The sequence below is a fragment of the Rhincodon typus genome, chromosome 18 (assembly GCF_021869965.1).
Source record: "Rhincodon typus isolate 14 chromosome 18, sRhiTyp1.1, whole genome shotgun sequence".
Taxonomy (NCBI): Eukaryota; Metazoa; Chordata; class Chondrichthyes; order Orectolobiformes; family Rhincodontidae; genus Rhincodon; species Rhincodon typus.
In genome coordinates, this window is record NC_063349.1 from 55,847,341 (window position 1) to 55,871,503 (window position 24,163).

General features: G+C 44.1%; 1 protein-coding gene across 2 annotated transcripts in view; it reads right to left on the reverse strand.

Moving 5' to 3' along the window:
* The window catches only part of LOC125485406, a 91,291-nt gene that overhangs the window by 8,647 nt on the left and 58,481 nt on the right, over window positions 1-24,163 (reverse strand). For both annotated transcript variants that reach the window (XM_048608057.1, XM_048608056.1), the window contains one exon: window positions 15,626-15,695. In XM_048608057.1, coding sequence (XP_048464014.1) covers window positions 15,626-15,695 — 70 coding nt within the window. The remainder of the gene's footprint in view (window positions 1-15,625; window positions 15,696-24,163) is intronic.

Genomic DNA, 24,163 nt, shown 5'->3' on the forward strand with positions numbered 1-24,163 from the left:
ACACACACACACACACACACACACACACACACACACACGCACCTGGATATATGATACAGTCACAGAAAAAACATTCATGTTGCAGTCTGATGGATTCGTACCAACTGCATGCATTTGATTAATTTTATGAGGTGCGACATCCCAAGATATTTTGTTGGTGAGTAAATGGGACAGAAATTGACACTGAGACATGTTAGAGGCACTGGCTTGGGTTTGAGGTAGTAAACCAAGTCTGCCTTCTGTGGGTAGATACAAGCAATCCCATGACAGTGTCTTGAAGAAAGACAAGAATGCTCTCCCTCTTGTCCTAGTTAACATTATTCCCTTAACTAAAATCAACAAGTCAGGAGTGTGATGGAGTACTCCCCACTTGCCTGGATGGGTGCAACTCCAACAACATTCAAGAAGCTTGACTCCATCCAGGACAAAGCAGCCGCTTGATTGGCATCACATCCACAAGCATCCACTCCCTCCACCACCGACGCTCAATAGCAGCTGTGTGTACTATCTACAAGATGCATTGCAGAAATTGATGGAGGGTCCTTAGGCCGCACCTTCTAAACCCATGACAGGAACAGCAGATACATGGGAACACCACCACATGCAAGTTCCCCTCCAAGCCACTCACCATCCTGACTCGGAAATATATCATCGTTCCTACGTTGTCAAAACCCTGGAATTCCCTGCCTAAGGGCATTTTGGGTCAACCTACAGCCCATGGACTGCAGCAATTCAAGAAGACAGCTCCCCCCCACCCACCTTCTCAAGGGGCAACTAATGATGGGCAATAAATGCTGGGCCCAACCAGCGATGCCCATGTCCCGTGGATGAATAAAACAAAATGAGTATCACATTAGTGTTTACAGGAGCTCACTGCATGGTGACTGGCTGCTACCCTTCCCACATTAAGTCAGAAGTCACATGACACCAGGTTATAATGCAACAGGTTTATTTGAAATCACAAGCTAAGGGGCAGCGCTTCAAAAGCTTGTGATTTAAAATATAATTGTTGGACTATAACCTGGTGTCATGTGACTTCTGAGTTTGTCCACCCCAGTCCAACACTGGCACCTCCACAACATTTCTGACATTAAAACAGTGACCACAATTCAAGAAACACTTCTTTAGCTGACTTGTTGAAAGGCGTTATAGAAAAGCAGGTTTTCTTTTTGTTTACATGAGGTTGCTTTGGATTATCCTAAATGAAGACTGAGAGCTTGTGTGCTCGTTCAAGTGTTCCCCAATCATGCGCTTTGTTGTTTGAGCAAGAACATATAACACTTTAGCACGAGCAAGAGGCTTTACTAACATTACTGCTGAGCTTTGACCAAGCTCTTATCCAAGGCTGGGAAAAGACTGAAGCTTTTTCTTCATTTATCAGCCCAGTGCCTCTTTTGTCTGGTTAATTTCCCATTGGAATCATTCAGCATTCTAGCCAGGAGTTGATGAGTCCCTTCGCTTGTACGATTATTTTCACTGGGCTAGTTGCATCTGCAATAAATCCAGGAGGATTTGTGAGCAAACGCAATAAGATTAAAATAAAAGTAACCGGGTGAACTGATAAGGCGGCCAGTCCCTTGGAACAAAAAAAAACAAAAGCTTTCTATTATATGAAAGAAATGGAGCCAGTGACTCTCAATTGATTACAAACATTTTCATCATCTTTTGCCAGCTGTCCCTGAAGCATCAGTAGGTGGTGCAAGTGCATGTGTGTCTTTATATATGGAACTTTATCAAAGGGATAAGTGAGAAGCAATGCTGCTTTATCAAACAAGATAGCCGCTTGTGAACTATGCAAATGTTGAAAGGACACCTCAACCAAGCTTGGGAATAAAAGGTTTACATAATGCCATGCTCATGAATAAATCACATCATTGCTTTTCTGTCTTCTTCTACCAAAATGAAACACCCTAAATAGACATCACTGCAGCTAACCTTCCTGTAATGGAAACTTGTGTGAGTCTTCTGAACCAACTGCCTCCTCAGAAATTAGGGGATAGGATAGACTGACCAATGCCTATTCAGCCTTTCAAGATCACTCAGCAATATGTTTTTTCAAAAATTATGCTGGTACAGCTGCCAAAGCCAGCATTTGTTCTCTATCTCAAACTGCTCTTGAGCTGAGTGGCTTGGTTAGGCCATTGTAGAGGGCAGTTAACAGTCAAGCACATTGCTATAGGTCCAGAGTCACATTAGGTCAAACCAGGCAAGGAGAGCAGTTTTCCTTCCTTGAAGGACATTAGTAAACCAGATGGGTTTTTAAACAACAATCAATGGTCAGTTAACAGTCACCATTGCGAAAGAAAAGTTTCCATTCCAGGTTTAGTAATTGAATTTAATTTCATGTTGTTGTTATGATGGGCTTTGAACCTATGTTTACGGAGCATTAGCCTGGGTCTCTGGAGTATTAATGCAGCAACAGTACCACAATGTCACTATTGCCCCCTTAGAGGCAACAAAAACAGCACAAATGGGATTTGAATCCATCCGCATGGAGCGTAATGGATTAGCCGCCCCTGGCTTTAACCCCTTGGCCAACTTGTCATATAACTTATGGTTACAAAACAGCTTTAACGTGTTCAACAGCCCTGGGAAACATTGCAAGAACATAAATCCATCAAAACACTGACACTGATCCAAATGAGAGACAAAGACCAGGGGACCACTGCTCAGTGGAAGTAATTGGTTTTAAGGTGGGCGATATTGAAACAGAAGAAGGTAGCGATATTTTATGGGGGTGAGGGCAGCAGGAATTCCAGAGCTTTGAGCCTAGATAGCTGAGAGCATGCAAACATGTTAATAATATCACAAGTAGGCGATTTAGTCCCTCAAACTTGCTCTACTATTCATTAAGATCATGGCTGATCTCAAGCATTCATTCCCTCCACCACCGACACTCAGTAGCAGCAGTGTGTACTATCTACAAGATGCACTGCAGAAATTCACCAAATATCCTCAGACAGCACCTTGCAAACCACAACCACTTCCATCTAGAAGGGCAAGGGCAGCAGGCATATAGGAAAACCACCACTTCCAAGTTCCCCTCCAAGCCACTCACCATCCTGACTTTGAAATATATCGCTGTTCCTTCACTGTCACTGGGTCAAAATCCTGGAATTCCCTCCCTCATAGCATTGTGGGTCAACCTAGAGAAGGAGGACTGCAGAAGTTCAAGAAGGCAGCTCGCCACCACCTTCTCAAGGGCAACTAGGGACGGGCAATAAATACTGGCCCAGCCAACGACGCCCACATCCCACAAATGAATTTAAAAAATCCCCAATCATGGAACCTATCCCGATTGCCTTTCACTCCTTGCTTAACAAGAGTCTATCTACCTTCTCCTTTAAAATATTCAAAGGCTGTTTTTACAATTGCCTTTTCAGGAAGAGAGATCCAATGAGTCACAATCCTCTGTGGGAAAACATTTTGCCTCATTTCTGCTTTAAATGGGCAACACCAAATCTTTAAACACAATCCCTAGATCTAGATTCTCCCATATCCCATACAAGGAGACAACATCTCCACATCCACCTTGTCAAGATCCCTCAAGATCTTATATGTTTCAATCATGTTGTTTCTTACTCTTCTAGGGTCTGGTGAATACAAACCTAGCTTGTCCAACCTTTCCTTATATCCTGTCTATCAACCTAGCAAACCTTCTCTAGACTGCTTCCAATGCTTTTACATCCTTCCTTAAGTTAGGTGTTTAGTACTGGGCACAGTACTTGAGATTTGGTCTCACCAGTCCCCTGCATAACTGAAACATAATCTCCCTAATTTTTTTGTTCAATTCTCCTCATAATAAAAGATAACATTCTCTATAGAAGGATATGGGCCAAGTGCAGGGAAATGGGGTTAGCGTGGATGGACATTTTAGTCGGCATGGACCAGTTTAGGCTGAAGGGCCTATCTCCATGCTGTAGGACTCTATGACTCCATTCTACTAGCTTTCCTAATTACTTGCTGTGCCTGCAGACTAACCTTCTGTGATTCATGCACTAGGAACCATAAATCCCTCTACATCTCAGAGCACTACAACAACTCACCATTTAGATAATATGCTTCATTTTTATTCTCTCCTGCCAAACTGGAAAACTTCACATTTTTTCACATTATACTTTAATGGCCACATCTTTGCTCACTCACTTAACCTACCTATAACTTTTTGTAACACCCTTGTGTTATCTTCACAACTTACTTTACCTATCTTTGTGTCATAAAGAATGAAGAACTGTACAGTGCAGGAACAGACCCTTCGGCCCATTGAACTACCCATGATGGCTTTTTAAACTAAAAGCCTCAATATGGTCCTTATCTCTCTTTTCGCCACCTATTCATGTATCTGTCAAGTTGCCTCTTAGCTGTTGCTACTGTATCTGCCTCCACCACCTCCTCTGGCAGTGCATTCAACGCACTTCCCACTCTCTGTATAAAAAACCTGTCTCTCAAATCTTCTTTAAACTTCCCCCCTTTTACCTTAAACCTATGTCCCGTAGTAATTGACATTTCTACCCTGGGAAAAACACTCCAACTGTCCATTCTATCCATGCTTCTCATAATTTTGTAAACTTTTATCAGGTCACCTCTCATCCTTCAATGTTCAAGTAAAAATAAACTCTCCAATTTCTCCTCATAGCTAATACCTTCCAAAATAGGCAACATCCTGGTAAACCATTGTTGTCCCCCCTCCAAAGCCTCCACATCTTTCTGGTAGTGTGGTGACCAGAACTGTATGCCATGTTCCAAATGGGGCCTAACTAAAGTTCTATATAGTTAGGACATAACTTGTCAATTTTTATATTCTATGCCCCAACAGATTTAGGCAAGCATGACCCCCTTATCCACTTGTGTTGCCACTTTCAGGGAACTGTGGACCTGTACGCCTAGATCTTTCTGTATGTAGATGCTACTGAGGGATCTGCCATTTACTGTCTACTTCTTTTCTGCATTAGATTTTCCAAAATACATCATCTCGCATTTTTCGGATTAAGTTCCATCTGCCATTTCTCTGCCCATGTCTCCAACCTATCCATATCCTGCTATATCATTTGATAATCCTCTTCACTATCCGCAGATCCCCCAGTCTTTGTGCCATCCACAAACTTATTAATCAGGCCACTTACATTCTCCTCCAAATCATTTATATATATATATAATAAACAACAGGGGCCCCAACATTGATCCCTGTGGAACACAGATCCCCAGTCAGAAAAATACCCTTCCATTGCTACTCTCTGTTCTCTATGACTAAATCAGTTCTGTAACAATCATACCATCCCACCGTGGATCCCATGTAATTTCAGCTTTCATATTAGCCTGCCATGGGGGATCTTGGCAAAGGCCTTGCTAAAGTCCATATGGACAATATCTGTCACCCTGCCCTTATCAATTGTCTTTGTCATTTCCTCAAAAAAACTCAATCAAGTTTTTGAGACATGATCTTCCTTGCACAAAGCCATGCTGCTTATTGCTAATAAATCCATATTTTTCCAAATTTGAGTAAATGCTTCTCCAATAATTTCCTTACCACTGACATAAGTCTCATTGGCCTGTAATTTCCCAGATTGTCCCTGTTGCCCTTCTTAAACAAAGGAACAACATTGGTTATTCTCCAGTCCTGTGGCTAACGATGATAAAAATATTTCATGCAAGGCCCCAACAATTTCCTCACCTGCTTCCCTCAGCATTCTGGGATGGATTCCATCAGATCCTGGGGACTTCTCTACCTTAATGCTTTTCAAAACACCCAACAACTTTCTTATATTGACATTCCCTAGAATATCAACATTTCCCAAGAGTCACCATCCGCCATGTCCTTCTTCTTTGTGAATGCTGATGCAAAATGTTCATTGCGGACCTTCCCACTCCCTCTAGTTCCATGTATAACTTCCTTCCTTTGTTCTTGAGTAGGCCTATCCCTACTCTAGCTACCCTCTTGCTCCTTATCTGTGTGTAAAATGTCCTGAGATTTTCCTTAATCTTTCTTGCCAAAGATATTTCATAGCTCTTTTTGACCCTCCGAATTCCTTGTTTGATTTCTTTTCTGCTATCTTCGGATTCTTCGAAGGATCTATCTGTCTTCAATTTCCTAAACCTTATCTGTGCCTCCTTTTTCTTTTCAACTAATCTCTCAATTTCTCCTGTCATCCAAGGTTCCCAAAACTTGCCATCTTCATCCTTTTTTTTCACAAGAATATGCTGGTCCTAAACTTTACTCAAATGGCCTTTAAAAGATTCCCAAATGACAGATGTGGATTTGCCCTCAAACAGCTGCCCTCAATCTACGTTCCCCAGCTCCTACATAATCATGTGGTAGTTAGCCTTTCCACAATTTAATAATTTTACCTAAGGACTATTCTTGGCCATATCCATAAATTACCTAAAACTTACAGAATTATAGTCACTGATCTTGCAATGTTCGCCTACTGAAATTTCAGTTACCTGGAAGGGCTCATTCCCCAATACCAGGTCTGGTATTGTCACTTCTGTAGTTGGATTATTTACATATTGATTCAAAAAAACTGTCCTGGACACACTTAACAAATTCTCCCCCATCCAAACCTCTGGCACTAAGCAAGTCTCATTCAATATAGGGGAAGTTAAAAGCACCCACCACATCAACCCTGTTATTTTTACATTTTTCCATAATCTGTCCACATATCTGTTCCTCTCTCACACATTGGCTGTTGGGAGGCCTGTAGTCCAATCCCATCAAAGTGATTACACCCTTCCTATACCTGAGCTTTACCCATATGGCCTCGCTGGATGAGCTCTCCAAGATGTCCTCCCTCAGTAAGGCTGTGATATTCTCCCTTATCAGTAATGTAACTCTACTACCTTAGAATCCCTACTGCAGGGAAGCTGGTCATTTGGCCTATCGAGTCCACACCACCTCATTCGAAGAGCATCCCACCCAGATCTACCCTATCCCTGTAACCCTGCATTTCCCTTGGCTAACCCACCTGGTCTGCACATCCCTGAATGCAATGACCATTTTAACATGGCCAATCCACCTAACCTGCACATCTTTGGACTGTGGGAGGAAACCGGAGCACCTGACTTTGACATCCCTCTCCATCTCACCTGAAACTTCTAAAGCCCAGACTGTTAAGTTTCCTGTCTAGTCCCACTCTCAAACAAGTCACTGTAACAGCTACAACATCATTTGGACAAGTACATTAATAGGAAGGGTTTAGAGGGATATGGGCCAGGAGCAGGAAGGTGGGACTGGTTTAATTTGGGATTATGTTCAGCACAGACTGGTTGGGCCAAAGGGTCTGTTTATGTGCTGTATGACTCTCTGGCTCTAAGTTTATCTGCTTTACCTGCCATATTCCTCACATTAAAAGAAATACGCCTCAGGCCGCCAGTCCTGCTGTGTTCAGTAACCTCTTCCTTTCTGTTTTTCAGTCACTGGCCTTAGTCCCTGATTCTTCCTTGGTCATTTTACTTGCTGACCTACTGCTCTTGTTCCTGCCTACCTACCACTCCAGTTTAAACCCTTCAGTGTGGCATTAGCAAACCTCCCTACCATAATATTGGTGCCTCTCCAAGTTAGGTGCAACCTGTCCCTACCTATCTCCCTAAAGTCCCTTTGCAGGGCCTCATCTCTCTTTCTGCCTATGTTGTTGGTACCAAAATGGACCATAACCTCTGGCAGCTCACACTCCCCTTTCAGAATATCCTGTATCCACTCCGAAGCATCCTTGATCCTGGCACCAGGGAGGCAAAACACTTACTCGTGGCTGTAGAAATGCCTATCTGTGTCCCTTATAGATTCTGACAGAGCCCAAACTTTCTCTTTCTGCTTTGTACCAACAGCAGAATATTCTCTGTCATTAAGGAGAGGAAACTCACACAAAGAACAAAGAACAATACAGTACAGGAACAGGCCCTTCAGCCCTCAAAGCCTACGCTGACATATTTTGCCCTTCCATACTAAAACTGTCTTCACTTACAGTATCCATATCCCTCTATTCCCTTCCTGTTCATGTATTTGTCCAGTGCGTCTTAAATGCTGCTATTGTGTCTACTTCCACCACCTCCTCTGGCAGCGTGCTCCAGGCACTCACTACCCTTTGTGTGAAAAACATGCCTCGCACATCTCTTTTAGACTTTCTCCTGCACCTTGAACCTGTGACTGTAGCAATTGACCCCTCCACCCTGAAAAAAGCCTCATACTTTCCACTATATCCATGACATTCACAATTTTATAAACTTCTATCAGGTTGCCCCTCAACCTCCTGCATTCCTGTGAAAACAAACCCAGTCTATCTAAACTTTCTTCAATGCTAAAATTCCCCCATACCAGGCAACATCCCAGTAAACCTTTTCTGTACCCTTTCCAAAGCATCCACATCCTTCTGGTAATGTGGTGACTAGAAATGTACGCAATTCTGTGTGTGGCCTAACTAAAGTTCTATAAAGCTGCAGTATAACTTGCCTATCCTCTTGCTCAATGCCCCTTCCAATAAAGGCAAGCATGGCCTCAGCCTTTTTTACTACCTTATCCACCTGCGCTGCTGCCTTCAGTGAACTGTGGACCTGCACACCCAGATCCCGCTGTACATCAATACCCCTAAGGGTTCTGCCATCTACTGTTTAATTTTCACCTGCACATGACCTTCCAAAATGCATCACCTCACATTTGTTTGAACTAAACTCCATCTGCCATTTTTCTGCCCATGCCTCCAACTGATCTATATCCTGGTGTACCCTCTGACAATCCTCCTCACCATCCACAACTCCACCAATCTTTGTATCATCTGCGAACTTACTAATTAGACCAGCCACATTTTGCTCTAAATCATTTGTATAGACCATGAACAGCAGAGGTCCCAGCACTGATCCTGGTGGATCACTACTCGTCATAGCCCTCCATTCTGAAAAGCAACCTTCCACTGCTACGCTTTGTCTCCTATGACTAAGCCAGTTCTCTATAGAAACATAGAAGATGGGAGCAAGAGGAAGCCATTCGGCCTTTCGAGCCTGCTCTGCCATTCATCACGATCATGACTGATTGTCCAAATCAATAGCCTAATCCTGTTTTCTCCCCATAACCTTTGATCCCATTCACCCCAAGTGCTATATCTAGCTGCCTCTTGAATGCATTCAATCATTTGACATCAACTACTTCCTGTGGTAATGAATTCCACAGGCTCACCACTCTCTGGGTGAAGAAATATCTCCTGATCTCCGTCCTAAATCGTCTACCCCGAATCCTCAGACTGTGACCCCTGGTCCTGGACACACCCACCATAGGGAACATCCTCCCTCCATCTACCTTGTCCAGTCCTGTTAGAATTTTATAAGTCTCTGTGAGATCCTCCCCCCTCATTTGTCTGAACTCTAGTGCAAACAATCCCAACAGAGTCAATGTGTCCTCATATGTCAGACCCACCATCCCCAGAATCAGCCTGGTAAACTTTTGCTGCACTCCATCGAGAGCAAGAGTATCTTTCCTGAGAAAAGGAGACCAAAACTGCACACAATATTCTAGGTGTGGTCTCACCATCTTGCCAGCTCACCCCTAATACCATGTGACTTCACTTTTTTCTACCAGTCTGCCATTAGGGACCTTGTCAAAGGCTTTACTGATATCCATATAGTCAACATCAAATGCTTTTCTCTCAGCACACCTTAAAGGATTTAAACACATTCAACTATTTGTCATTCTTTGGATGTGAGCATTGCCAGTAAGATCGGAATTATTGTCTGTCCTTAATTGCCCTGCAGAAGGTGCTACCTCCTTCATCTTCTACAGTCTTTGCTGTTAAAGAGGGAGTTTCCAGGATTTTGACCCAGTGATTATGAAGAAATGGCAAAACATTTTCAAAATATGTTTTTGTTGATTCAGGAAAATGGTGCTGTCTCTGCATTTGTGGGACATACTAAGAGTTAATTTTTAACAGGGCTTTGTCCTATCCTTCAGCTGGTTTCTATTTTGGCTCCATGTGCAGGTATTAATTATCTGCCAGCCCTCCTCCTTTGATGAACAAGGATTAAGGTTGCAAAGATGTAATTACAGCAAGTTTATCAGGAAACGGTCCCACTGATGCTGGGAGACCTTTGTAGTTGGCATCATCTGGTGCATTGGTTAGCGAGAGTATAACTTTCTATCAGTTTACTAGAGTGAGCTGGCAGTGTGTCAAGTTCTGAAAACCATCAACTGCATTGAGGATCACAGAGGGAGTGGAGAGATGATGGGAGGGGAAATGGTGGCAACAATGAAGAGGACAGTCTGGCACATTCCTGCGGAACCAGAGACTGAATTGCACCTATAAAGACTTCATGCATCACAAACATCATCACTTTTTTAAATTCATTCATGAGATGTGGGCACCAGGGCCTGAGACAGCATTTGATGCCCACTCAGAGTTGCCCCTGGACAAGGTGGTGGTGAGCTGCCTTCCTAAACCATTATAGTTCATTTGATGCTATTAGGGAGGGAATTCCAAGATGATGACCCAGTGACACTGAAGGAACAACAATATATTTCCAAGTCAGGATGATGAGTGACTTGGAGGAAAATTTATAGGTGGTGGTGTTCCCATGTGTCTGCTGCCCTTGTCCTTGTAAATGGTAGTGGTTGTGGGTCTGGAAGGTGTTGTCTATGGATTTTTGTGAATTTTGGCAGTGCACATTTTAGATGGCACACATTGCTGTTACTGAGTGTCAGTGGCGGAGGGGCTTTGAGGAAGTGGTGCCAATCAAGATGGCTGCTTTGTCCTGGTTGATGTCAAGAGAAATAACTTCACAGAGGCCGGTATCCCATCACTAAGTTATACTTTATTTACACGTGGAAAGTCCTTGACACTGATCCAGCTCCCGCAGAGCCAGCTCTGAGAGTGAACACCATCGGACACTTGTTTTTAATCTGTCAGCCAGGGCTCCCTGATTGGACCATCTTAAAAACCCGAATCAGGGAACTCATATTCTATGAGGTCCATGTGGCTGCTCATTGCAATCATTATACCCCTCCCCCTCTGAGTCCAAGGACATAGCCCTGTACTGTATCTTGTAGCTCTTTCTGGGGCGTTTTAACATGGGGTTAAGTACCTCTGCCTGTGCCTCAGATATGGGCGGCATTTAACACACAGAAGCTGGCACATTTTGCTCCCAGCACTGTTTGCAAGTTTTCAGCTTTCACATGGGGGGTCCACATGTTCGTTCAGGACTGTTGCACCTATCCAAACTTTATATATCACTACCTGACATTATGTCGACAATGCCTCTTACCCATGCAACTATGGTTCCCATGGTTCCTACATCAAACTTCAACTCCTGAAATAAACTATCACACTTAGCAGAGTCTTCTATCCAGCACTGGTGTTCCTGATGCAGTTTCATTGCCCCCACCCTGATCCAGGACGATCAGAGTTAACTGGTGCGGAATCTTCTCCCCATTAGCAAAGCTGCTGGAGCTATCCCTGTAGTTGCATAAGGTGGTCCTGTAATCAAAAAGGAACCAGGACAGTTTGATATCTAGTGAAGCTGTTTCTTTAAGCTTGCCTTCAAAGCTTGGACTGCTCTTTCTGCCAGACCATTGGATGATGGATGGTACAGAGCTGTACTTATATGTTGAATGCCATTTGACTTTAAGAAATACTTAAATTCCCTGCTGGTAAACAATGGCCCGTTATCTGTGACCAGAATTCCTGGGAGCCTGTGTATTGCAGGACATCCACACAGTGGAAAATTGCCCAGGTATGTCCCATAAACAAAAAGCAGGATAAATCGAATCCTGCCAACTACCAATTCATTGGTTTACCCTTGATCATTAGAAAAGTGATTGATAACGCTATCAAGCTCAACTTACTCAGCAATATGCTGCTTATCAATGCTCAGTTTGGGTTCCAGCAGGGCCATTCAGCTCCTGACCTGATTACAGTCATGATTCAAAACTAGATAAAACTGAGTCCACTGTTTTTTTGCCATTTATATAAATGACTTGAACGCGAACATAGGACGCATGGTTAGTAAGTTTGTGGATGACACCAAAATTGGTGTATCGTGGACAGTGAAGAAGATTATCTCACAGTACAACGGAATCTTGATCAACTGGGCCAATGGGCCAAGGTGGAGTTTAATACATTAAATGTGAGATGTTACATTTTGGTAAGACAAAACAAGGCAGGACCGACACAGCTAATGGTAGGGCCCTGGGGAGTGTTGTCGAACAGAGAGACCTAGAGGTTTAGGCGCATAGTTCCTTGAAAGTGGAGTCACAGGTAGACAGGATGGTGAGGAAGATGTTTGGCACTCTTGCCTTCATTGGTCAAAGCATGAGTACAGGAGGTGGGACGTCATGTTACTGCTGTACAAGACAGTGATAAGGCCACATTTGAGTAGAGTGTATAATTATTTTAGCAAGGCATTTGATAGGTTTCCACATGGTAGCTCATTCAGAAAGTGAGGCATGGGATTCAGGGAAATTTGGCTGTCTGGATACAAAACTGGCTGTCCAATAGAAGACGGAGGGTGGTAGTTGATAGAAAGTATTCAGTCTGGAGCTCGGTGACCAGTGGTGTTCCACAGGGATCTGCTCTGGGTCCTCTGCTCTTTGTGATCTTTATAAATGACTTGGATGAGGAAGTGGAAGGGTGGGTTAGTAAGTTTGTCGATTACACGAAGGTTTGTGGAGTTGTGGACAGCATGTAGGCCTGTTGTAGGTTGCAACGGGACATTGATAGGTTGCAGAGCTGGGCAAAGAAGTTGCAGATGGAATTCAACCCAGAAAAGCGTGAAGTGATTCATTTTGGAAGGTCGAATTTGAATGCAGAATACAGGGTTAATGGCAGGATTCTCGGCAGTGTGGAGGAACTGAGGGATCTTGGGTCCACATCCATAGATCCCTCAAAGTCGCTACCCAAGTTGATAGGGTTGTAAAGAAGGCGTATGGTGTGTTGGCTCTCATTGGCAGGGGAATTGAGTTTAAAAGCCGCAAGGTTATGCTGCAGCACGATAAAACCCTGGTTAGACCACACTTGGAATATTGTGTTCAGTTCTGGTCACCTCATTATAGGAAATATGTGGAAGCTTTAGAGAAGGTGCAAAGGAGATTTACCAGGATGCTGCCTCGACTGGAGGGCAGGTCTTATGAGGAAGAATTGAGGGAGCTGGAGCTTTTCTCATTGGAGGGAAAGATGAGAGGTGACTTGATAAAGGTTTACAAGATGATGAGAGGCATAGATAGAATAGATAGTCAGAGACTTTTTCCCAGGGCAGAAATGATAATTACAAGGGGGCATAATTTTAAGGTGATTGGAGGAAGATATAGAGGAGATGTCAGAGGTAGGTTCTTTACACAGAGAGTCGTGGGCGTGTCGAATGCGCTGCCGGCAGGGGTAGTGGAATCAGATACTTTAGAGACTTTTAAGCGACTCTTGGATAGGCATATGGAGGATAGTAAAATGCAGAGTATGCAGGGTAGGTTGATCTTGGTAGGATAATAGGTCGGCACAACATCGTAAGCCGAAGGGCCTGTACTGTGCTGTACTGTTCTATGTTCTTCTTAATTCTGGTCACCCTGCTGCAGGAAGGATGCCATTAAACTGGAAAGAGTGCAAAAATGATTCACAAGGATGTTTCAGAGAGTGGAGAGTTTGAGTTATAGGGAAAGGCTGCATAGGCCGGGACCTTTTTCCCTGGAGCATAGGAGGCCTTATAGAGGTTTATAAAATCATGAGGGACATAGATGAGGTGAATAGCCAAGGTCATTTTCCTATTGTGGCAGAGTCCAAAACTAGAGGCATAGGTTTAAGGTGAGAAGGGAAAGGCTTAAAAGGCACCTGAGGGGCAACCTTTTCACACAGAGGTAAGATGTATAATGGAACAAACTGCCAGAGGAAGTAGTAGAGGTGAGTATAGTTACAACATTTAGAAAACATTTGGACAGGTACATGTACAGGAAAGGTTAAAAAGGAAATTGGCCAAATGCAGGCAAGTGGGATTGGTTCAGTTTATGAAACCAAGTCATCATTGTTGAGTTGAGCTGAAGGGTCTGTTTTTGTGCTGCATGACTCTATGTAGGACTCCAGAGGCAAGGCAAAAGCTAACATCAAGGCAGCATTTCATCAAGGGTGGTATTAAGGATTTTGGCAAAACCTAACTCAATGGGATTCAGCAAGAAATATTCTCCACTGTTGGAGTCATAACTGGCAGAAAGGAAGATGTTTGTAGCTGTTGAAGATCGCTCATCTCAGCTTAGGACATCTCTGCAGGAGTTCCTCAGGGTAGTGTCCTATGCCCAACAATGTTCAGCTGCTTCATCAATGACCTTCCTCCATCAAACGGTCAGAAATGGCGATGTTCGTTGATGATTGCACAATGTTCAGCACCATTCATGACTCCTCACATTGTGACGCAGTCCATGTTCCAATGTAACAAGGTCTAGACAACATCCAGGTTTGGGCTGATAACTTGCAAGTAACATTCAAGCAACAATTTTTAATTAATTCCAGGCAATGACCATTTCCAACAAGAAAGAATCTAATCAGCATTTCACTTTCTGTGGTATTACCATTGCTGAGTACCTATCTATCAACACACCACAAGTTACCATGAACCAGAATCTGATTGAACTGGCTATGAAAATACTGTGTCTACAAAAGGAGGTCATAGATAGGAATCCTGCAGTGAGTAATTCACTTCCCCCTCCCCAAAACCTATCCACCATCTACAAGGCATAAGTCAGGAGTGTGATGGAATAGTCCCCACTTGCCTGGATGAGTGCAGCCCCAACAACACTCAAGAAGCTCGACACCATCCAGCACAAAGCAGCCCGCTTGACTGACATCCCATCTACTTCAACACCTCATCGATTCTCAGTTGCAGCAGTGTGTACCATCTGCAAGATGCACTGCAGACAGTTTGCAAGGCTCCTTGGACAGCGCCTTCCAAATCCAAGACCACTTCCATCTAGAAGAACAAGGGTAGCAGATACATGGGAACACCATCCCCTGCAAGTTCCCCTCCAAGGGATTCACCATCCTGACTTGCCGTTCCTTCAGTGTCACTGGGTCAAAATCCTGGAATCCTCTCCCTAACAGCATGGTGGATGTATCTGCACTTGAAGGATTGTGGCAATTCAAGGAGACAGTTCATCATCACATTCTCCAGAACAATTATAAATGGTAATAAACGCTATTGAACACCATGAAATGAATAAAAAACAGAGCTGGGACACACTGATGTGAGATCGCTGCAACTCCTGGTAAGGTGTCCTCTCTTACTGTCCCCTGTGTCTAGTTCTGTTGAATAAAGTCTGTTGCTGCTCACTCAAAAATGTAGCTCAGAGATTACTACAAGGTAGAATTCCCTTGAGTTTACAGCTTTCATCTTCCTGGGACTCCTTCCTTCTGCATTTCTCTGCCCATCTCTCCTCCTTCAAGACAGCCTTAAAACCTGTGACCTGGTTTGTAGTTACCTTTCTGGGTGTTTTTGTATGAGGTTCAATATTTCAGTATTAACTTTTGACTGCATAAATACCTGTGAAGATAACTGGCCTGATTTAAAGGTGCTATATTAATGCAAGTAAATTGCTGTGGCTGATAGTGCCATGGTGTGATGGCACAGTGAGGAGATGCTCAAAGAGTGAGGTATTCTCATTGAACCACACACTTACCTTGGCTCTGTCTATCCTCAGTTCTAGGGCTTTGAAATCCATGTTTCCTATCAGTGATCTCATGAATCCCCTATGAGAGGGAAGAAAGATGAAAATGGTTCAATATCAGACTTACAGTAACCACTAATGGACAAATCACACCAAAGCATATTCCGGCTACCAGCAAACCAATTACAAATAGACAGAACTGACAAAGAAAGAAAGAGCTTGCATTTCCACGGCACCTTTTCATGAGTTCAGCACATTGCTAAGAGTGTTTACAGCCAACAAAGTAATATAGAATTTGCAGTCACTGATATCCCTTCTTCGTGCTCTGTCAGAACAGAAAGGACATTTGTCACACAGCCTCAAAGTAAGAGACAGATAGAGAGGTAAAACAAGAGGAAGAGAAAGGCTGGAAGAGAGGCAGGTGAAGTTAGTAAGTAGTAAAGGGAGTGGAAAAGGGAAATTGAAAGTCGTTGATATCATGCAAAGAACACTGCAGGAAATTAGCACACAGCAAGTTCCCAAACAGCAATGTGATAACGACTAGATAATCGGCTCGAGTGGTGTTAGTTGAGGGATATATATTGGCCTGAAAACTAATAAACTACAAGAAGTAGGAGAAAGAGTTGGCTATTCGGACCATCAAGTCTTCTCAGCCATTCATTGAGATCATGGCTGATCTGATAATCCTCAACACTTTTCTGCCTTTTCCTTCATAACTCTCTATTCCCTTAAGGATCAAAAATCTGCCTATTTCAGCCTTGAATATACTTAAAGACCTGCCTCAACCCACTGCAGTAAAAAATGTCACTACTTCCTGAGAGAAGAAATTCAAACTTGGGAGTCCAGTCTGGTTTTCTTTAATATAGTGCCATGAGTTTGTTACACCCACACACAAAAGCTTTTCAGTTTCTCATCTCATCCGAAAGTGCTGCCCCTGACATTATATGGCTCTCTCAGTAAGGAACCACAGAAACATAGAAAATAGGATCAAGAGTAGACCATTCAACCCTTCAAGCCTGCTCCACCATTCAATACAATTCACGCTTCTCTCCCATACCCTTTGTTCCCTTTAGCCCAAACTGCTACGTACAATTCCTTCTTGAAACAGACAATGTTTTAGTTTTAAGATAACAAAGTGTAGAGCTGGATGAACACAGCAGGCCAGGCAGCATCAGAGGAGCAGGAAAGCAGACATTTCAGGTCAGAAAAACTTTTCTGAAGGAGGGTCCAGACCCAAAACGTCAGCTTTCCTGCTCCTCTGATGCTGCTTGGCCTGCTGTGTTCATCCAGCTCTACACCTTGTTATCTCAGATTCTTCAGCATCGGCAGTTCCTACTATCTCTGAATGTTTTGGCTTTGACTGCTTTCTGTGATAGTGAGTTCCACAGGCTCACCACTGTCTGGGTGAAGACATTTCTCCTCATCTCAGTCCAGGAACATCAGCCAAAATTAGATCTTCATATTTCTGGAGCGACAGGCAATTACCTGGCTCAGAGATGGGAGTGCTATGCATTGAGCCACACTGGCACTGTGAGTATCATGGTTATTGTTCTGGATTAATAATCCAGCAGTCGTGAGCTCAAAGTCTCATTGTAGTCGATTATGAGATCAAATTGAGTAAATTGGAGCAAGAATCAGGAAATTATGACTGGGGAAGCCGATGGTTTGTTGTAAAAATCCATTTGATTCACTGGTGTCTTCCAAGAACTTCAGTGCAGTGCTTCTGTTAATGAAGCCATAATGCAGAGAGTGGGGGGCTTGGAATTCCAACGAAAATGTGATTGCAATAGAACCCAAAGTAATGTCTTTTTTGTGGAAGGAAGCCGGCTGTTCTTACATAGTCCAAGCATCTACAATGTGACTCCAGACCCATAGTATTGGCCTTGACACTTAACGGCCTCTGAAATAGCCAATCAGTTGTAACAAGTCAGGAAAACCAAGAGCTGGGCCCCAAAGGGAAGCTTTGTCCACAAGGTACAAAGGCCACAGCACTGGCTGACTGAACGGTAAGGAAGTACAGCTTTGAAGTCTGACTTAGCTTTTTGAATAGACTAGCTGGATGGGAACTCCCAATCTGAAGCTACATTCTAACGATTTACATTTGAACTTAAACCTGGGTTTTGTCACCTCATGGACGAGACAGAGTTCGGCGGAGCAATGTCAATCTTTAAGTGAGACGGTTAACTTTTGTGTGGTATTCGTGATAATCATGATGGTGAGCAGGGCTGATGGCATTGTGATTGCTTACAGGCGTGGGGTGGTGCTTGGTTCAAACAATAAAGAGGACACAGTCTGATTTCAGAAGAGTAACGGATAAAACTGTCTGCTACAGTGGCAGACTCTATCCTCACCCGCTGCTTGACAATGAAAAGGTTTCACCATAATTAAGCAGAAACAAAAAGTGATTCTGTTTTACCATGCTGTTCCTTGCTATGTGCTGTATGACAGCATTTAGTCCTGCATTGCCTGCAACGCTAATGAGCTCCCGAACTAATTGTTAAACAGCAGAGGTAAAAGACTCCAATCTCATGTTTGAACAGCTACTGATCCCCCATTGGCAAAGCAGCACACAGGAGGCAACACTGACAAAAAATAATGTTGACAGGAACGGTAACGATCCTTTAAAAAGGGGCAGCGAATTGTTCTCACCAGACAATGACCATAAGCCTAGCACGAGAACCCTGTATGAGCTGAGACAAATCAGCACAGATGAGTGCAGTTACTTTCATCTGCTTTTGGCATTGGCCATGAGATAACAGGAATGTGATTGATGTTGAACAAAAACAATAGCATGCATTTATATAGCATCTTTATATAATGCAGTGAATCCTTCCAAGGTACCTGACTGGAGCATTATGGGATATAAATTGACGCTAAGCTGGTGACGTGATATTAGTACAGGTGATTAAATGCTTGGTCAAAGAGGTAGGTTTATCGTGTGCCTTACAGGAAAAATAAAACTAAAGAGATGGGCAGATTTCAGGATGTAATTCCAGAGCGTAAGGTCCAGGCAGCTAAAGGCATGGTATCAATGGTGCAGCACTTATTGAGAAAATGCAAGAGTTCAGAATTGGAGAAGTGCATGTTTAACAAATCACCGTTTAGTCCTACAGAACCTGAGTGTTGCTGAGAAAAGACACATTTTATCAAAGCTTTTCATCTTGCACATATCAGGACAATTCACAAGAGTGCCAAAGTAACAGGAACTCAACTCAACATTTATACTGTATAGTGTGCTGTTTGGTCGGCAAGTAGACTGATTGGTAAAGGCATTGCCATTGAGAATGCACAGTTAGTGATGATTGTGGAAAGTCACCCTCCAGGATAATGCGACCCTGATCAGGTCATTTCTCATGGAATATCAAACAAATCATGGAAGGCCCTAAAGTGATCCAGAAAAGTGCCCTGGAAGGGTAAGACAGCTCAAATATTTGAGTAACACGTGAAGCTAGCTGTTTGACACTACTACAGTAACAACATGAATAGTAGTCATCATTAACAGGGTTTTGCTGTCAAGCGAAAAGGTGCTCTGCCTATTGTAAACTCTGCATATTTTTATGGAAAAGAGGACTGTTTTAAAATCATTTACTGTGGAAGGAATGGCTGCACTTTCAAAAACAAGTTTCTTAAGCTCTTTGTGAGTTATGTTTACACTACAACTTTGCAAGCAGCAGGGACTTGAAAATGACAATTTGCACGGATGTGTGTGCAGAGTGAGATTTGGCTAGCAACAGGTGGCTGACTGGTTTGTGCAATTGTGACCAGTTGCAGTTGCCAAAGGTCATCAACCTGACGAAAGCTCTCTGATTGGTTTCTGAGCAGTGAAACAGATTGTAGATATGAATGATACAGAGGCAGAAGTTTTCCAGTCTGAGAGAAACCACTGGACTACTGGAACATCAGATGCTGTCTCCCTCTCTCTCTCTCTCTGCAGTAAACCCTGAAATTGCTGAAACCTGAAGGAACCCATCTATTTTCTCCCAACAGTGGTCGTAAGCTTGTTGCCTTTATTGAGTGCCTAAGAAACTTTGTAATTGGAGTACAATCACTCTGTGCCTCCTACAAAGAAGTGATAGAACATGGAGAAAAGAGCAGAAGGTATTAGGAAGCAAAAAATGAACACTGTACCAAAGCCTGCAGATTGGTGCCATTGAACTGTGTTCCACTCATCTTTTCCTTCCACCCATAACACCAATAACTTTTTATCTGTCTGTATGCATGTGAAGGAGTTTAAAGGGGGATTAGAGTTTCAACTAATAGAATTATATGTTGATGGCTCATAGTTTTGTTTACCTTTGGCTAAAATACATTCATTTGTAATAAACAGTAGGTCTTCTTAAGTGTAAGAACTTGATCAGTGTTTTCTGTTAACCTGACTACCAGAAAAGTAAATTGGGAACTTTGCATATTTTGATTAGATCATTAACTTTGTGATGGACCCAGGTGTACTGAGCTTTGATAACCTGTACTCTTTCCCAACTGAAAATAACAAATTCTGGAGATCACAGAGGGCTAGGCAGCATCCATGGAGAGAGAGCAAGCTAACATTTCAAATCCAAATGCCTCTTCATCACAGAGAGCTGAAGTGAAGTGTGGAGGGGGCAGCATTTATGCTATAGCCAGAGGAGGGGTGGGGGGTTATGGAGTGCTGGAGGAGAAAAGATGTTAATTCAGATTAAGTGATCGGAATGTGAGAATGCCAGAACAATGGTGTGTCTAACTGCCAGACTTGAAAGATCAGACAGTCCCTCTGGGCCAGCTATGGGAAGGTCGGGGTCATGCGTATGCACAGACCGGGGGTGTCCTGCAAAGCAGTCACCGACTCTCTGTTCAGTTTCTCCAAAGTAGAGTAGGCCACATCAGGTACAGTGAATACAGTATACACAATGGGAGGAGGTACAGGTGAAATGCTGCTTCACCTGGAAAGTTTGGTTAGGCTCATGTTTGGTGAGCAGGGAGGAGGTGAAGGGCAGGTGTTGCACCATCTGTGGTTACAAGGGAAGGTGCCGAGGGAAGGGGGTTATGGTGTTAGTGGTCGATAAATGGATGAGGGTGTCCCAGAGGGAATGACCCCTGTGAAATGCAGACAGCGGGAGTGAAGGGAAGATGTGTTTGGTGGTGGCGTTCTGTTGGAATTGTCTGAAATGGCGGAGAATGAATCTTTGAATGCGGAGGCTGGTGGGATGAAAAGTGAGGACAAGGGGGACTTGATCACGCTGTTGAGAGTGATGGGAAGGGGTAAGGGCAGAAGCACGGGTGGTTGAGGGCCCTGTTAACCGCAGTGGGTGGAAAACCACGATTATGGAAGAAGCAAGCCATGTCAGTAGCGTTGTTTTGGAAGGTTGCATCATCCAAATCGATGTGATGTAGGCGAAGGAACTGGGAGGATGGAGTGGAGTCCTTGCAGGACGTGGGTTATGAAGAGCTGTCATGAAAGTAGCTATGGGAGTCAGTGGCTTTGTAGTGGATGGCAGTGGACAGTTTATTTCCTGAAATCGTTGACAGAAAGGTCAAGGAAAGGAAGGGAAATAGACAATGTGAAAGTTATAGAGGAGTGGAAATTGGAGGCAAAATGAACAAATTTTAAAGTCCTGGCAGGAGCATAAAGTGGCACTGAAGCAGTTGATGTACCGAGAAAAGAGTTGTGGGAGGGGGCCAGTGTAGGACTGGAACAAGGATTGTTCTACATAGACCATAAAGAGGCAGACAATAACTGGGACCTATGTGGGTGCCCATAGCCACTTTTTTGACTTGGCAGAAGTGAGATGAATTAAAGGAGAAATTGTTCAGTGAGAGAACAAGTTTAGCCAGGCGGAGGAGAGTGGTGATGGACTGGGATTGCTCAGGCATCTGGTTGAGAAAGAAGCTGAGAGTTCATAGACTGTCCTAGTGGGGAATGGAGGTCTAGAGGGATTGGACATCCATGGTAAATAAGGGGCAGTTAGGGCAGGGAAATGGAAACTGTCAATATGGTGGAGGGCATCAGAGGAATCGTTGATGTAGGTGGACGGAGTGTGGACAAGTGGAGGGAAGGTAGGAGGAAATGAACTCAGTGGGGCAGGAACAGGCTGATATGATGGGCCTACTGGGGCAGTGTGGTTAGTGGATTTTGGAAAGGAGGTACAAGCGAGCTGTCCAGGGTTAGGAGACTATAAGGTTGGAAGCAATGGGGGGATGATCTCCAGAGTTAATGAGGTTGGTGACAATCCTGGCAATAATGGCTGATGTTCAGATGAGGGGTCATGGTCCGGGGGCAGTAGGAAGAAGTGTCCAAGAGTTGGCATTGAGCCTCCACAAGGTAGAGACCAGCGTGCCAGATTACAACGGGGCCACCTTTGTCGGTGGGTTTGATAACAAAGTTCGGGTTGGAGCTGAGAGAGCGAAGTACAGCAATTTCAGAAGGGGACAGGTTAGAGTGGGTGAGAGGAGCAAAGAAATTGAAATCGCTGATGTTCACATTGATAGTTTTCAACGAAGAAATCGAGGGCAGGTAAGAGGCCGGGGAAGGGGTCCAATTGGAGGGTAAATACTGGAGGTGGGTAAAGGATTCAGTGGAATGGGGAATGGGGGAGTCCTGCACAAAGAAGTGAGCGCAGAGACAGATGCGGAGGAAAAACCGTTCAATGTCATGGCCAGTCTGAAATTCATTATTGTGGGGGCATAAGCGTACGAAGCTGAGTCTTTTACCGAGAACAGTACATTCAGCCCCCGAGAGGGGGGAAGGTCAGGAGGTATGGTGAAAACACAGCAAAGGCTGGCATTGGCGGGAGTGACTTCAGGGGGACAGAAAGTGATGTCATCTGAGGGCTGGGAAAGGGTGGGTGCTAAGAGGTGGCCTGCAGGACGAATGCTGGAGTCGATAGGTTGCTGGCCCCCTTGTCCTCACTTTTCATCCGACCAGCCTCTGAATTCAAAGGATCATTCTCCACCATCTCAGACAACTCCAGCAGAATGCCACCACCAAAGACATTTTCCCTTCACTCCCTCTCTCTGCATTTCACCGGGACCATTCCCTCCAGAACACAATAACATATGCCTAGGAAGGCGATGGCCTAGTCTTACTATTGCTGGACTATTAATCCAGAAACCCAGCTAATGTTCTGGGGACCCAGGTTCAAATCCCACTACGGCAATTCAATAATTAAAAAAAAAAATCATTGCCAATAGTCAGGAAAATCCCATTTATTTCACTAATGTCCTTCAGGGGAGGAAATCTGCCACCCTTACCTGGTCTGGCCTACATGTGAATTTAGACCCACAGCAATGTGGTTGACTCTCAGTTGCCCTCTGAAATGGCCTAGCAAGCCTCTCAGTTGTACCAATTGCTACGAAGTCTCAAAGAAATGATACAAGACGGAACACCTGACATCGAAGTTGGCACCGTAAAAGACAATGGCAGAAATAGCCCTGTCGAACCTGCAAAGTCCTCCTCACTAACATCTGGGGGTTAGTGCCAACATTGGGAGAGCTGTCTCACAGATTAGTCAAGCAACAGCCTGATATAGTCATACTCATGGAATCACACCTTACAGACAATGTCCCAGACACCACCATCACCATCCCTGGATATGTCCTGTCCCACCGGCAGGACAGACCCAGTAGAGGGGGCACGGTGGTATACAGTCAGGAGGGTGTTGCTCTGGGAGTCCTCAACATTGACTCCAGACCCCATGAAGTCTCATGGCTTCAGGTTAAACATGGGCAAGGAAATCTCCTGCTGATTACCACATACCGTCCTCCCTCAGATGATGAATCAGTACTCCTCAATGTTGAGCAACACTTGGAGGAAGCACTGAGGATGGCAAGGGCACAAAATGTACTCTGGGTGGGGGATTTCATTGTTCACCACCAAAAGTGGTTTGGCAGCAGTATTACTGATCAAGCTGGTTGGATCCTGAAGGACATAGTTGCTAGACTGGGTCTGCGGCAGGTGGTGAGGGAACCAACAAGAGGGAAAAACATACTTGACATCATCGTTATTAATCTGCCAGCTGCAGTTGCATCTGTCCATGACAGTATCGGTAAGAGTGCCGTTGCACAGTCCTTGTGGAGACAACGTCCCACCTTCACATTGAGAACAACCTCCATCATGTTGTGTGGCACTATCACCATGCTAAATGGGACAGACTTCGCACAGATCTAGCAACTCAAGACTGGGCATCCATGAGGCGCTGTGGGCCATCAACACCTGCAGAATTGTACTCCAGCACAATCTGTAACCTCATGGCCCGGCATATCCCCCACTCAACCATTACCATCAAGCCAGGGGATCAATCCTGATTCAATGGAGAGTGCAGGAGGGCATGCCAGGAGCAGCACCAGGCAGACCTGAAGATGAAGTATCAACCTGGTGAAGTCACCAAACAGGACTACTTGCACACCAAACAGCGAAAGCAGCAAGTAATAGTCAGAACTAAGCAGTCCCACAACCAATGGATCAGATCTAAGCTCTGCAGTCCTGCCACATCCAGTTGTGAATGGTGATGGACAACTAAACAACTCACTGGAGGATCCGAGACAACAAGGTGCAGGGCTGGATGAACACAGCAG